The sequence below is a fragment of the Labrus bergylta genome, chromosome 9, assembly GCF_963930695.1.
Source record: "Labrus bergylta chromosome 9, fLabBer1.1, whole genome shotgun sequence".
NCBI classification, from domain to species: Eukaryota; Metazoa; Chordata; class Actinopteri; order Labriformes; family Labridae; genus Labrus; species Labrus bergylta.
Genome location: NC_089203.1, coordinates 18,448,926 through 18,464,877, shown reverse-complemented (window position 1 = coordinate 18,464,877; position 15,952 = coordinate 18,448,926). Strand labels below are relative to the sequence as shown.

The following is a 15,952-nucleotide window of genomic DNA, read 5'->3' as shown; positions in this document are numbered from 1 at the left end:
TGCATTCTGCCTCTCCCACACGTGCACTATTTTCTCCCTACACGATTCTCACTCTCTCCATCCCTTTTTCTTGATATACTCACATAACACCAAGTGATGTACGGGGGGATGCACATACACCAGATAGCAACTCAAATGACTGCTTTCACAAGAAATAAAACATCATCTTAAATCTAAAGACACACATTTATAATTTAGTATGCATTAGAATTTATGTCAGATTTAAATTGACTATATATGTAAATCTGATGAATCCTGTTAATGAGACAAACATTGGCTAACCATTCACTCATATTTCCATTCATGCATGCATATTATGCACATACATTTACAATAACGGGAGGCTTTATTATCCCAGCAGCAGCACTTCAACCCTCCACCCAGACTACGTCATCTGTTGTCTCTCTGCTGTTCATTGGGAATCTCCCTCCAAAGGTGGCCTGCTATTGGCTGGTTTAATGTGTAGCTTCGAGGCAGTGCTTCACCAACATAACAGCAATCCCAGCTAGACAGGCACTATTAGGCAGCCAGCTACACAGTCAATTCAATTCCCTGTCTAATTTAGCTGAAAGAGAAAGCCCTACAACCCATCCCCCAACTGCATTCTTCCAACACTACTTTACCTGATACTTGCTATATATACTGGGTTTTACAATAGGGCTGGTATTTACATCGCCAAAGATTATATACTGTATAAAGCTTTTTATTCGCCTCACCATTCATCAAAAAGGTATGCATTTATATTACAAAAACAAAGAGTATAAATGCAAATTCAAAACATACAGTTACATTGTATTGGTTAAGGTTCCCTTTTTTTTTTTTTACTAAATCCAACTTACATTTTCTGAAGCAGAATAAAAATGAAATTTGTGCCTACTTTCAGCAAGACGCAAATTTATTTAAAGGTCACATATTATGCAAAAAACACTAACATGGTTTTATAACACTCATATGTAGAGGTGGGGTAAAATCGATTTATGTAAAAATCCAGATTCTTGTCTTCTGAGATTTTAAATAGATTCATAAGTTCCAAAAATCAATTTTTATTTTTTTTTGGCTAATCAGTCACTCCCTGCAAAGTGCTAAGGCTAGCTCTTTAAATCAGTACAATGCCAAATGGTGTAGATAGAAATTCAGCCAGTCTCACAGATGGCTGGGGTAGATTCTGAAGTATAAACTTGAATCCAGAATCGTTTTGAATCGAAAATAGGTTCTCAATCGAAATGTGACCCCAAGAATCGAAATCAAATCGTGAGACACCCAAAGATTTCCACCCTTACTCATATGTGTCCCTAGCCTGTCAAAACCCCAAACCCTTAGCAATGAATGACATTTCAGAAGTAAGGACCTTTTACTGCTGCTTCTATATGCTAGGAAAGCCTTTCCTAGCAGGATCCATCTTTAAAAAATGAATCATACTGCCATCTGCAAATACTTAATTAGTGACAGCAAAGCGTATATCATTAAAATCACTCACTGGGAGCAGCAGACTGTTGGGGTACCATGTCAGATACAGCACATGAATGTTTGTGGGGGGGAAAGGTTTGAAGGAGTGTTTTTTATTTCAATTATTTCTGTATATTCCCCCCAGGCATGCTAAGCTAGGACAACCCCCAATGAATATGTTGTCAAACAATTGCTAACATGCATTTATATGTTATTATAGGCCGTCCACACGATCACTCACAACTCTTGCTACAATGATTATGCTGTCATTCTTTTACTTTTACAGATATTACACTGAATAAGACCTCTGCTTCTACACATAGAACACATTAAGAACAACCATCACTTTCACAGTGGATAGCACCTCCATTGGTTGAACTCGGCATAAAAGGCTGAATGATAAAACCCCATAATTAGCTTTAACTCCAACTCTGTTTGAACTGCCAAACCAAACCTGTTTTATGGTCATACCTGCAAAACTCTTGATCTGAAATGTAAAAAACTTATAAAAAGCATGTTTGTAATTTAAATTTTAAACATTATAGAATAGCGATAAAACACAATGTGATGCTGAAAAGAAATGGAAATCCAGCTTTCATGTTCAAACAATATCCTGGTCTTTATTTTAACAGTTAAAATAATATTGTTTTTTTTTAGTGATTTGATAAGGGGATTTTGTTTGTCACAAAAGTGTTAAGATATTATTTTTTTTACCCTTGAATTAAAGGACTGCCTATAAGTTTATACAATTTACATTTTCTTACATACCTCTACTTCTTCACAAACAGCTTTAAGTATGACAATTGTATATCTATACAGATAAACATCATCATTTTACACCCTCATATCTTTAAACTGCTACGGCACCTTAATGTTAAACATATCTTTGTCTTTGCTTTAATCTTATATTGATATATGAAGTATGGATTGTTCCATTTATTTGTGTGGTTTTGTTTTTTGAGATCTCCCTGAAAGAGCAGAGCCTTCTTCACCCGATGTAACTGAATAACCATTTGCAATTTCTTGACATAAGTGTCTCTGACTGAACTAATGCTTGCTGAGAGCTTGCGCATTAACCCTGCTTATTAATGCATTTGTGTTTGCTTATGGAGAGAGTATGATCTGCAAAAAAGAGAGGGAGAGAAAGAAGCGAGATTTCTTTCTTCCTCTGTCACATTATGCCTAAGTGCATAATGGGTCATTTGTCAGTGGCAGCTGCAGAATAAAAAGCTACAAGATCATTCGGTTCCTTTTTGCTGTTTTCAATCTTGTTTCCATCAGTCACCATTCTGTCTTCCAACCGAGACCTTTACCATACAGAACAATCTTTACTAATTTGACTCTGAGGGTTGTCTGTTAACATTGAACGACTGTGTCTGCACGCCCTCTGGGTGCACATCCGACCCGCCTGTCAATCTTCTCAGTGACGTCCTCAACACAATACAATGGTGGCATTTGGGAGGACGACTCACAGGGACATTGTTGGACCTGAAATTGAATTATTCATAACCTCACAAGTTTAATCAAAGATGAAGAGCCAGCTGCCACAAGCCGATATGTATTGAACTTTGAACGGATACTGAACAGTGTCAGAAGATGATGCTGCTTTCTCATCAGACTCAGGATTATGTATCTTGGTTTGCATGGTGAGAGTGAGTTACACATTCCTGCAAAAAATGCAAATTAAGTGAAATAAAACCTGCTAAAATATGTTCCCTATATTCCTTGGAGGAATGAATCCCCTCTCTATTGTTGATGTCAGATGTTAGAGACCTCACATTTCTCTCTGCGTACAGCCAAACGAGATGGTCAGCCACAAGGATGGAAACACACATGCACACAAACATTATAGGTAAGACACTTACTGATGTATACAGGAAGCCCTCACTGTTCATAGCCAGATAGAGTTTGGTCTGCACCCCCTGGATGGCCACCACTCGCAGCCCCACTGGAATAAGGTTGAACACGGCTGGAAAGAGACAGACAGCAGACACAAAGTGTTAACTAAAAGAGACTTTCAATTCCCTGTTAAACACACATTTCATCAGTTAATGAAAAGTAAATAAAAAAAAAAAAAAAAAAACAGAAAGGATTTTAGTTGTACTTTAGATTCAGATTTAGATTCAGATTCAATATTGTCTTACAAGGGGACATTTTGAATCACTGTATAATGATGTATATGACTTTGAGAAATTATTTGTGTGTAGGGCAAATAAGCTTTTCGTAATTTAGTAGGAAAATATATATAGCATTTATTGACACATAAGGAGCCAAAAAACAACATTAACTTAACAGAGACAAAACAACCCCTCAGACTAACTGTTTTTTTTTTTACTGTCACTGCACCAACCAGAATGTAATATTCCACATTAAGGTGTTAAAATAGTCATTTATCTTTCTGGAAGAGTGAGTTGACAACAACAAACCACAAATAGAGAGGTACGACATAAGCTCAGGGACTCAGTCGCTCTCTCCCAGGAGTGTTTCATAAAGCAAATGATCAAAATCAGAAACAAGAGACAGAAGCAGAGAAATAGCTAAAGCAGCCCACAATGTTGTGTTTCCACACTGATATCCTAGGCTTTGTCAAGTACCGCAAAGACAGTATTTAAGATCTTTAAGGTGAAAAGAAACAAAATATGTAAACAGATTTTAAAGCCAAATGATAGGATGATAAAAGAAAATTGCTGCTTTTTTGCCAGCAGGCACTGTGAGCCAGTTACAATGCAGCACTGCAGAAAACTCTTGCACACCTCTGTACATAGACGTCCTACTCATGCTCCAACACACACACACACACACACACACACACACACACACACACACACACACACACACACACACACACACATAAACCTGTGTGTGACTGAGTATGAGTCGTGAGTGTGAGAGAGCCAGCGGCAGCCCAGCTGGTCAATGAGGTACACCTCTACCTAATTACTGTCTGCCTGTGCGGTGTATGAGTGTGTCTGTGTGTTTCATAAGATGCTGGCAGGAAACGCTGAATAGAGGAAAGCACATGAACATCCACCTGAAAGTCTGTAGTCGTGCTTCTGTCCCAAAAAAAGGAATGTGCTCGCCTTTTATTCGGACTATTGTTGGACATCCTCCCAAACAGTGATGCCATCACCACTGCTGAGGATTTTCGTTTGATCTTTTTTGCTATCACAAAATGCAGAACTGTCCACAGAAAATTCACAAAAGTCTAGTCTGATAATGCTGTTCTCTGACACATAAGTACGGGGTCTTCCACATTTATACCCACAGGGGCGGGGTAATTAAACTTCATTCTCACATCAGTTAAGCTGTGAGTCAGAGGATGACCATACTTCAGCTCCTCTTGTCGACCACTAAGTACATCTCTATCTGCAGACTCCTTTGAAAGAGGTACACTATAGAGGCTTTTTTCCCAGGCTTCTTGTTCTGCCTATATCACTTTATCACCACAGACCTCCGTTTCTTTGAGCGTTTACTGTAAACAACAGCTACAGGAATGCATAGGGTTAGGGTTATGTATTTACTTAAACAGGCAAGCCTTTCTACAGATTATCATTATATACTTTTGATTATTTTAAAGCCACATAAAAGGTTGTTTTTACCTTGTCAGCCCTTTTAGAATGATACTGTATAAACAGTTGAGGGTGACTTGATTGATCAGAAGCCAAAACAGATCTCAGAAACATATAAGGCTTTAGTCTGATCTGTAATATATTCCTCTATAGAATGATTTCTGTGAGTTTTTACTTTTTGCAGTTATGTAATCACAGCCTCTCTCATGAAACTGGCATCTCATGGCAGACACTGGAGCTGTGTTTTGCCTGATGAACTTGCCGTTTACATTCTCAGGTTCAGCAGTGTTGAGATTATTTGTTGACTAACAACAGCTCACACTGAGACAGCCCCCCTTTTCAAACGTAACCACAATCCAATTATAGTACAGCTATCAGAGAAGGCTCCCTGTGAAAAGAAACTCTGATCTCTGTCTTGAAGGTATAAGTATACCTACAGGAAATTGGAACTACGATGTATAACCTCACTACATGCTGTATTTTACTGTGTGCCGAGCAGTAATCTTCTTCAAGTATTCAGCTGACCTGCTCATTTTTGCACAACCTCCTGCAGAAGGAAGGGTCTAAAGATCATGTCAGACTTTTCTCTAGTTCTTTTTTTTTTTTTTTTTGATTATTTAATACATTTTTCTGCAAGTTTTGTTGCTTTTCAGAGTATTCTTCAACATTGCAGTGCGGGGGCTTAGCAATATCTTGCCAGAAATCCACAGGTTACAGATGGCACTATCTGCAAACTTTCTCAACAAGTCCACGACCGTAGTTCTCATCGATCCATCTTGGCTAAGCTGTGTGCAGAGCTTGAGGGGATGCAAGTGAGTGATTTGAGAATAATCGCTTCCATGTACTAGAGTTTGTCAAACCGGCAATATGTTCAGACTTTTTCTGATATAACGTTTGGATCCTTGTAGAGACATTTTGTATCCTAATTCTCTTCCACTGCATAGTTTGAGATATGATGATTTCATCTCCTTCCCTCCTGGAACACCTTGCTATGTGAGCACTTCTTGTCTTTTATAATTGCACCCTTCGCTCATGGAGTTTTCTCCCTTCATACTCCCACCACGACGCGCACATACGCATCTGCAGTCCTCTTCATTTCAGGAGGATTACCAGCCGGTGTACCAATGGAGATTTTCAAGAGGGGAAACTCAATTACTTCCTGCCTCCTAGAAACACCTGAGCACACTGAAGAGGATGACAGGGCTGCCACCCACTCTCAGACCTTTCAGGGTACAGGGAGAACACAGAATAAGAAGGGTGACAGGGCCTGAAGGACGGCTTTCACCATTACCTGCAGGCTGTTTATGTGTCTGTAAGCTCCACCTGCTAACATCTGAGAAGTTATGACCAGTCCAGAGTGACACTCAACCTGAAGAGCCCCAGAAATCACTTTTCTTACAATTAAACAATCTTACTCACTGTTTTTTGTTTATTCAAGCAGCAGCAGGCTTCGATTTGTGCAGCCGAAATATGACAGCATGACAAAGTAATGGAGCTAAAATAAGCTGTTGTGACAGAATTACACAGCACATCTGATTACTGCTCAGCTGCTGTACACTGATTTCCTTTAAAACACATGATATGAAGACTAAATAATTTAAGACTTGTGTATAAAGCACCAAAACCATTTCATTTCATTTGACTGCATTTGTCAAGTAGCACACAGAGACATTTACTGTTAATTAATGAAAGCATGAAACCTTGTGTATAGTGCTAAGGTATGTTTTAAAGGTACAGGTACATTTAATAGAAGGAGACAGTGGTGTGAATTTGTGATTGATATTAATTACCCGTCACAAGACATGCTAGTTAATTCTTCCCTAATCCTTGCATCCATACTCGTCACTTCCTAATTAATTTTTTTTCACTAGAGAGGCTGTTATAATGTAAGACTAAATCTTAACCTAAAAAAACTCTGAGCTTAGACAGCGTTGAAATAAAAGTGCATAATCTCTGGGGTGGATTTGTGACACAGCTTGAAAATCAAACTCAAGCATTTATTTAAGTTTGAGAAGTTGTATAGAAACCTTTTGAATAGAAAAAGAAAAAAGGAGAAACTGGGAAGCTTGCTATATTTACCACAATTTATTTATTACTTTATTTTCTCTTTCTCTACTATTGACTCTTTGTGGATATGTTTTGTTTGATAGTTGTTGAAAAGCAGGTAAGGTTTAGGTCGAATAAGTGTAACTTTAATTCAACTCCAATTTGAACATGGCAGTCGAAAAATGGCAGTCAACATTTTAGTTAAGGTTTACTTTTCATTCTTTCTATTGATTTCCTGTTTATTTATTTTGTTTTATTAACTTTTTTTAAATAAAGATATTAATAAATCAATCTCAAATGTTGTTGATGGTTTTTTGTAAATGGACTTTACACATTTTGTCTTTAATGTCGAGTTTTCTACAAAGGCAGAAAAGCCTGAGACTATGTGCTGCATTTAAACATAGATACTGTACCCTCTTTCTTTCAAAGAAAACAGTTCTACTGTAGTCTTACAGTTCTTTTTCTCCCTCCACATACCCGGGGGGGGGGGGGGGGGGGGGGGTTGCTCAGTTGTGATGCAACACAAGAAAATAGTGTATAAAGTGGGAGAGAAAGCAGTGGGAATGATGAGACTGAGGGGGTTTGTTTTTTTCTGACATTGTTTGCCTTCTCAATGGAAATGTCACAGAAATATCAAAGTTCTTTTTTTTATCACAGCCAAACAGTAAAGTCTTCTCAGCAAAGATCACTTCATTGTTTTTCTGTGAGTGTGATCGTGCTTGTGTGCATCTGAGTAGGTCCTCTCCCACCATCACAAGACACCAGTAGCTCCAAGAGGACTGTGCTCTCCGTCACCATGGAGACAAGCGCACCCAGCGCCTAACAACGCTATTTTTGGAGCAGTGCAAAGAGCTTCACTCTTTCTCCTTCTATTTTTTTTCCTTTTCAGCAGCACTCTTTAATTTTCTCTTCAAAAACTATTTTAGTGCCGATGCGGGCCAGTTGTTATGCAAGTCAACAGTAAAGTGATAGCATGCAGACGTATTGTATTGACGGGGTGGATGACGGTGTGTTAAATGAAGTGTAATATTGATGTTGTCATTTAATTATGTGTATTTCCTCTCCTGCACTTAGCCTGCTCTGTGTCGTATTTAACTCTGCTTTGATTTAATTTACGAGACAAATTCCACGCAGATTACAAAGTGCTGTTCTTCTTCGACAACATCCCACATGCACAGAGCTGCTATTTATATGTAAGATACACACGCCATCTCCACCAAGGGAGTAATTGAATACTGTGGTACTAATTCAGAGGCTCCACGTGTTTACATCCGCTTAGTGTCGGGATTACACGCTAAGTATCACATCAAAGCTGTTTCAGCGTGCCGTGCAGATCTTTTTTCTTAAAAATAAATAATAAAGAATTGTATGGGGACAAATCAGAGATCATTAACATCTGTACTGTTTTAACCTTTAAAACCATTGACTGACATGTCTTAACTACTACAGTGTAAGGCTCTATTTCTGCTGCATTGTTACCAGACACATGTAGTCAAGTATTTCATTGATCTCTTCTTTAATCTGTATATTAAAAATAAAATAAGAGCCTGTAGGTGTAATGGCAGTGATAGGACTGCACCAATAAATAGCATTAGACAAACTGGGGCTCACCACAGAGACCGTGTGTAGGAGAGAAAACAGCCAATCATCATCTGTGTGTAGACGGATGATAGGATGATTTTGACTGGACAAAAATACACAGCTTATCAGTTCTGCAGCGCTTACATATGTGCAGGCAAAGACATGCTTTTGTTTTTACTGTGCTGCTGGAATGTTTATCCATGCTGATGATATAAAACCAAGCTGGGTTTTGAACAGTTTGAATGCTGTGAAAAACAACATGTCTGCAGTTAAGAAGAACAACTCAGGGTTTTTAATTAAGCATGAAGAAACAATGTTATATACAGTCTTTGTTGAACTGATTCAGAGTGTTCTATTCTGCCAGATAAAAACATTAAACCCTCGTATCCTTTTAATGATACACCATAAATGTGTTTATGGCTATATGTTAACATCTGCAGGCCCCTTAACTGAAGTGAATCAAACCATATGTTTGCAGACTTTGTGATGTCAACATTTTTTGCATTGTTCCAATAATATTTGATGAACATCTATCGTGATATAACTTGTGGTTTTCACCTCTAGTTTACTCGACATCGCTTCATGCAGCCCTGATAATAGTGCTTGGAATTGAAAGATCTTTGTAGGAGACGTGTGGCAGTGTGCGTATTAGATAAACTTACTATAACCATTGTCCTCCTCCTTCGTTCCGTCAATGGTTCCATCTGCCTGCAGCTGCAGGTGGAAACCTTGTCGACTGTACAGCTTCGTCACTATCCCCTTCAACTGGGGCTCTGTGGGAGCAGAGGGGACACAGACAGGAAGACAAGAGGATGAAACCACACACTGTAGTAACAAATACAAATGTAGCAGCGTGATGTCACTCGTAGCCTCGCAAAAGTGAAAGGATAATAAGGCTGAGTGGAGCCAAGGTTGGAAGTAAATGAGCATTTAGGAAGGCTGACTGTGATATACAAAGACACCTGTCACTCAAGCAGACAAGATCAGATCTAGCTTCTAGAAGCACCCCCAAGACAATATCAGAAGAAGCTAACTGAGGCGTGGCATTGTTGATGGACTGTTGGTTGTGTTTTAGGCTGAAGCCGACAGCTGTTTTAAAGTCTTTTACAATGTTTTGACCGCTCAGTCATGGTGGTGACCACTTCATTGGCTTTCTAATTCATATCAACAAATAAAGCAACATGCCAGATGAGCTTCCGAAACAGTTTGACCAATATCTAACAGTTTGTCCTTTTCTCTATGCTGGAACAGGGGGAAAAGTAGATGGTGCAGCCCCCTGTGGCTGAAGAACAGAAACTGACACCAGCAAATAGTACCAAATTTAAAAATGGCTTTGGGGATGTGTGGTGGCTCAGTGGTCTTAAATGGCTGAGGACATTTGTTTCACGACACCCTTTCTCTTTCTGAAGCAAGCACTCTCCTCTCGATCAAAAATATTTGTAATATATACTCTTCTTTTACATTTATAAAAGCTAGTTCTGGATAAATTCAGTTACACACAAACAAAAACAATAATTCAAACTTCTCTAAAACCTGTATGTATGCAATAATCACAACTGTTCTATAGTGCTTACAGTTTTTAGTATATTTGTTGAATAGTGAAGTTAGTTCCAAAATGTATAAGACCATTTAAAACACAGAAAAAGAAAGATGGAGGAGTGGAAACAGTAAGGCTTCAAAAGGGCAAAAAGCTTCCCGACACCGTTTAGCAGCTTTTAAAACAAACCGCCATATCTCTGAAAGACAGTAGTTTAAAGTGGCTGAGCGTTTACTTTTTAAGTGTCGGGGCTGCCCATCTGTCTGTGTTCCATCAGTGTAATGTCTGATAAGACCTAAGTGCTCTCCACTCCCTGGTTACTGTCCCTATTGGAGGGTCCTCTACTGTGGTTTACCACACCTTTCATCTATCCTTTCATCTGTCAGACCTGCCATTTCTAGATGACCCAAGGTTACTTTTACTGCAGAGAAGGTTCAATCCGTCTATACTCCTGGAATATTGTAACAATGTTGTAGTAAAAGGTCATACAGTTTATTATTGAATGTAGCCTGAAGATATTCATCAGATCTGTAGCTGGACAGTTTGAAACACTCGAATACACTGAGAAATGTACTGTGAATAAAGAAATACATAAATACATAAAGCCCATGTGCACACTACATTAGCTGCTCTTCACAATGCCATGTACAAAAGATGCCAGCTCTCTTTGTGTGTTTTCTTTCAGGTACCATGTGTAAGCCATACGCACAACGCCTTCTCCTTGCCTCTTATTGCTTCCTCCACAGGATACAAATGGAGATTATATGTGAGAGGGGTTTAAAACTGCAGGGTAGCAATGCTTTGTTACATAAACAATCACTGTATAATCTGCAGGGGCAACAAAGAGATATAAAAACTGATGGAGCCTACATAAATCTAAGGGATTGAAACCGTCCTGGGATGGATCACTTACTGTAGCTGAATGTTGAATGGAGTTGAAACATACAAGCTTATTTTCTACTCACATACTTTAAAAAAAAGAAAATGACACAGCTGACACAGAGGGGAAATTTTGAGTCTGCAGTAAAGTCTGATTAGATCACATTTGCAGCCATGGTCCCTTCTGTGATTTCCAAGAGAAGTGGGTGCTCTTGGCTATAGGGACACACTTCTGTCACTGCAAGAATAAGAATGATTTAGATACCACCCTGAACCTTGACTCACTTATCCTGTTTCTTATTTTTAACACCAAGGTCTAACTTATTTCCTTGTTGCTGCCAAGTATTTTCTCAGGTGTATACAGTATTATAGCAAGCATGTTGCAGAAAAGGTAACTTTTAAAGAGCTGATTATGTTATCAGTTAATTCTAAATAAGATAGCACCTGTTTAATTAGATTTGTGTGCAAGACTGTGTCTACATGTGATTCTACGTATATTAAAGTTGTATCCTGCCCATTAACTCTTTTTATTGATCTCATTCATCAATTTGACAGTCTCATAATACAGACATTTAAAGTGACCTGAGGTGAATTGACTATGCAGTTTAATTTGAACATTGAGCTCTTACTTCTCAGTGACAGTGCAGCCTTCAGTGATTTCCAAAATGGACTTAATAATCCCTCCTGTCCCGTGTGCACTGAATAAGTAGACAGTTAATGATGAAGCATGAGTTTAATAACGCTTTTATGGCTTCTCAGACCAGTCTGAGAAGCCAAAGGTGAGCTCTCTGTGGACAAACTTCCACAGAGTGAGCCCCCTCGTTCTCCCACTGACTTTGCCACATGTCGTTAATGACTCTTGCACAAAAAAGGCAGTTCTTGATCGTTTCTGTATTTGTATGTTTGAAATTCAATAGCACTCTAAAGTAGATGTAGAGTAAGTGATGATGAGGATAAATGCCGAATGAAAGTGCACAACAGACCTGGTCGTCTCCTTCTCCTCTTCTTGGAGCCAAAGAGTTTGACCCGGGAGAAAACATTAAGTCGGCTTGGTTTTTCACAGGTTCCTTTGGTTTTACTGGGGCTGCTGACGCAGCGGCAGGCATTAGTCTTCTCCCGCTCCCTCGCCTGCCTTTTCTGCCGTATGAGGGAGCTGGCTATCGCTGCAGCCATGGCCAGTTTGACAGCGCTCTGGAAATAACTTCCAGAGTTAACGATGAAACAATATCACCCTTTGAATCCAGAGAAGTGGATTCAGAAGGACAATGTCCGAGCGCGGAGGTAACGAAAAGGCAACTACAACGAGTCGTGATATCACAACAATTTGTTCAGGTGGACAATGAGGAGTAGACAATAAAATAGTCCCAACAGTTTGGAAAAATAAGTTGGATAATGTCCACATGAATCATATTTTTCATGAATTTGGGCGTTATTCGGGAATCGTCCGTTGTAGCTCCGAGACAAAAGTAAAACTTAACCAAAAATAAAAAACCACACGTTCCACCGTGAAGCTGCAGAAAGACTTCCACCAAGGCACGCTGCATGTTCCTCCACATGTATCATTTTGTCGGCATCACAATCAATACGCACAAAGCCAGTCTCTGGAAGCCGCTTCTGCATCATCCCACCAAACTACATGGCCGCGCACATGGTGCTCAGGCAGGCGCACAGTCGTGAATGAAGCTCAGCGCGCAGCTACAGTGAAGGATGGAAACACCTGTTTGCAGACGGCAGCACAGTGTCAGCAAAGCTCCCTATTTGGTTTCCCTAAACCTTATCTGAAGCTGAAGTTGTGTGAGAGAGAGAAACTTACAACTTGCAACACAGAGGATGTGAACGAATAACTAGGGAGATTCTGTTTGTTTTTCTCTCTGTTGTTGGAGCGAGGCAGCGCAGAGTAATAGCAGGAGGCGCCTCATTGTTAGATGCAGTATATGAGCCCGGCGCAGAGCACACACTCAGCTGAGCTGTGAGATGGAGCAGGGAGGAGGAGGGGGGGGACAGGGAGTCTAACTAGTGATACACAGACCCTGGCAGTGTGCACAGACAATGAAAATCCCCACACAGGCCGGATAGAGGATAGTTTATATTACATGTGAAGAGAGAGAGTGAGGGGTGCAGATGGGACTAATGGAGAGGTGGCATACAAAAAAACAAAACAAAAAAACAAAGACGTTATACCACAGATTTAAAATGACGATAATAAAGACACGGAGAAAAGACCTAATAATTCTGAGGCTATGATACATTTGAAAAATTGATCTCCTGTTTCACACTGTTGCAAAACTCTCCATCTGACCTAAAGTTTACAAAATGTAAAACAGAAAATTACGCTAATTAAATAATGAAATCTTTTCATTGATGTCATTGCAGGCTTTAGTACGCAGGTGAGTGAGCAGAGTAAAACAGCATGCAGGGTTAGGATCTTCAGACGTCAGCAGTGGTTCTAGCAGGTCTTTTTTGGACTATCTATAAACTATATGCATTTAAAGACATTCACACTTTTTTATTTATTTAGTATTAGAAATTAACACTCAAAAGCAATCATTATTTGTATTCTACCTCAAATACATCTATTATCTTATTTTTTAAATTGTCTATTTCTGATAAATAATGAATTTACATCATGACCATGTCACCTGCAGAAAAGCATGCTCCTCACTATTTTTGTTTTCTGAAAGCACAGAGCAAATGTTCTGTTCTGTCATTTCCACTCCTGACTTCCCACCTCTGTCAGCCTGAGTCCCGGGCTGAGCACATCTAACAGCTTAACCAATGGTGCCATCTACAGTCCTCAGCACCAAACTGTCCTAGACATTATGTTTATGTCCTCTATATAGTAACTGACGGCAGTTACACACACTGGGATTGTGTTGATTATAAAGGAAGCTACACATAGTTTTGTCTTAAATCTCGCGGAGTAGGACGGTCAATAGAGAAAGTTTAGAAACGAAACAACTCCAAACATAATCCTCTCAATACTCTCTCTAGTAAAGTTTCAAACAAACAAGAAAACATCTGCAAAGATCCAGGGCAATGAAGTGTTTAAACCTGGTTTAAACGCAGCTCTCCTTCAGCACCACGGACAGCTCCAGAGTGATTTACCAGCGAGCACCGAGAAAAAAACACCATATCAGTTAGTAACGTTACTATAAGCCTTGGCTTAAAGGTTTACATTTACTCAAGATAAGTATTCATCATGAAAACACACGCAATTCAAGTTTTTTTTAAAAAGGCACAACATAAATTGAAAACAGATCAGCCTACCTGACACAGCTTTTCTCAGGGGAAAAGTCATTTTAGTTTACGGAGAAGCCAAAGCGCAGATTGGATTCTTGCAGCCCTTAAGTAGTGAAGTGGAGCAGTCTAGTAAAGTTCAAACCATTGCCAGACAAACTGTTCGAGACACTGGGGAAGAGAAAGCAAGCATCTAGGCGTGGCCATCAACAGGAAGATCATTACAGGACATTAGCGACATGCCATTATGACTCCTAAAATGCTCATTAAACATTCATTTAGAGGTCCGCATGATCCGACAAACACGGGCGTGTTTGCTGTTCTGTTGCTGCTGAGCATTGGAGGGGCCGGATTGGAGAAAAGTGATCGAAAATGCAGACTGAGATTAGACTTCCTTCTTGGGGCAGAGAAGACTTTGCTCTCATGTTACAAAAAATGATGTAAAATGATCCGATAATGCGTCGACTAAACCGGTTATGCAGGCCTGTCCACTTTCAGCAGAAAAATATCGATGTTCAATGAACCGAGACAACATGCATTAAGGAAAGTGTTTTTACAAGGACAATTCTCTGTTCTGTGAAACTGCACAGTTTAGAGCTTTTAACACTTTTAATACTGACACGACCTGATTTGAGTTGGGATTATTTCTGAACATAGGCTATAACTGTCAACACAATGCATGAAATGCTGTCTCGTTGTTTATTATAACGTCAGAGTCCTTACATACGTTATTATATAAATTAAATTAATACACGGATTAATGTATGCTCGGTTGGTAATGATTGACCGAACAATGAGCTCCCAAAGTGGGCCTTACAACAGTACAGTACTGTACAGTACAGTAATATTCTCTACTGCCAATAGGCATTACTGCTCTCTGACCACTAGATGGAGCTAGTGTACAAGCTGTAAAAGCAGCTTATACAAGCTAAAGGGAAAATGTAAAGGAGAAAAAAAAAAACAATATACAGACATCTCATAGACAGAGCACCAGAACCTGAATTAAATATACTTTATATATTTTTTTAGCATTTAATCAGCAGCCGACGGTTATTTGTCTTGGAAACATGCTGTAGTATTCGATATTATTTTTTTAAGAAAAGGTAAATACAACAGAAACAACATACAGAACTAACTACAGCACATGAATAGACTGCCACCTTAAAATAATTCTTAATAACCTGAAAGTCACGATATGAGTGTCCATTATTGGATTTAAAGGTAAAGCAGTCACAGTAACATATACTGTAGGCATTAAATGTACATGTGTACAGTTCAAATGAAATATAACATTGTTAAAAGGGTTCTGATCAGGCCAACTTTCCACTTTGGTATCGTTTAAGTTGATCTATTTAGCTACCTTAGGGCTTTGATGGACAGATGTTTGAGTTTCAATTCATTGATTTAACATGCAAATACATTTTATTTAATATAAAGCTTGTACTTGTGAATCAGACATGTTCTCATCTGTTAAAAACTCACATTAATCCATAGCCAAAGGATAACACTAAGATTAAATAACTACAAACAGTATTTTCCTGCCAGTTAGATTATAGACTGGCATTCATTTTACCATCTTAACCTGAGATGAACACGTTTTTATAAAAAAGAACATTCTGAATATATTCAAAGCAACATGAAACCATAAGTGCAGTTT

The 15,952-nt window shown here is 39.0% G+C and overlaps 1 protein-coding gene across 5 annotated transcripts in view; it reads right to left on the bottom strand.

Annotated features, from left to right (window-relative positions):
• fgf13a (fibroblast growth factor 13a) overlaps positions 1 to 15,952 on the bottom strand; it is a 98,126-nt gene that overhangs the window by 12,933 nt on the left and 69,241 nt on the right. For 3 of the 5 annotated variants that reach the window (XM_020635785.3, XM_020635784.2, XM_029277712.2), the window contains 2 exons: positions 9,305 to 9,415; positions 3,312 to 3,415 (listed from right to left, as the gene is read on the bottom strand). In XM_020635785.3, the coding sequence (XP_020491441.1) occupies positions 3,312 to 3,415; positions 9,305 to 9,415 (215 nt within the window). Of the gene's footprint in view, positions 1 to 3,311; positions 3,416 to 9,304; positions 9,416 to 12,041; positions 13,003 to 14,325; positions 14,482 to 15,952 lie in introns of those variants that run through there. The other 2 variants (XM_029277713.2, XM_020635786.3) reach the window with 2 other exon arrangements.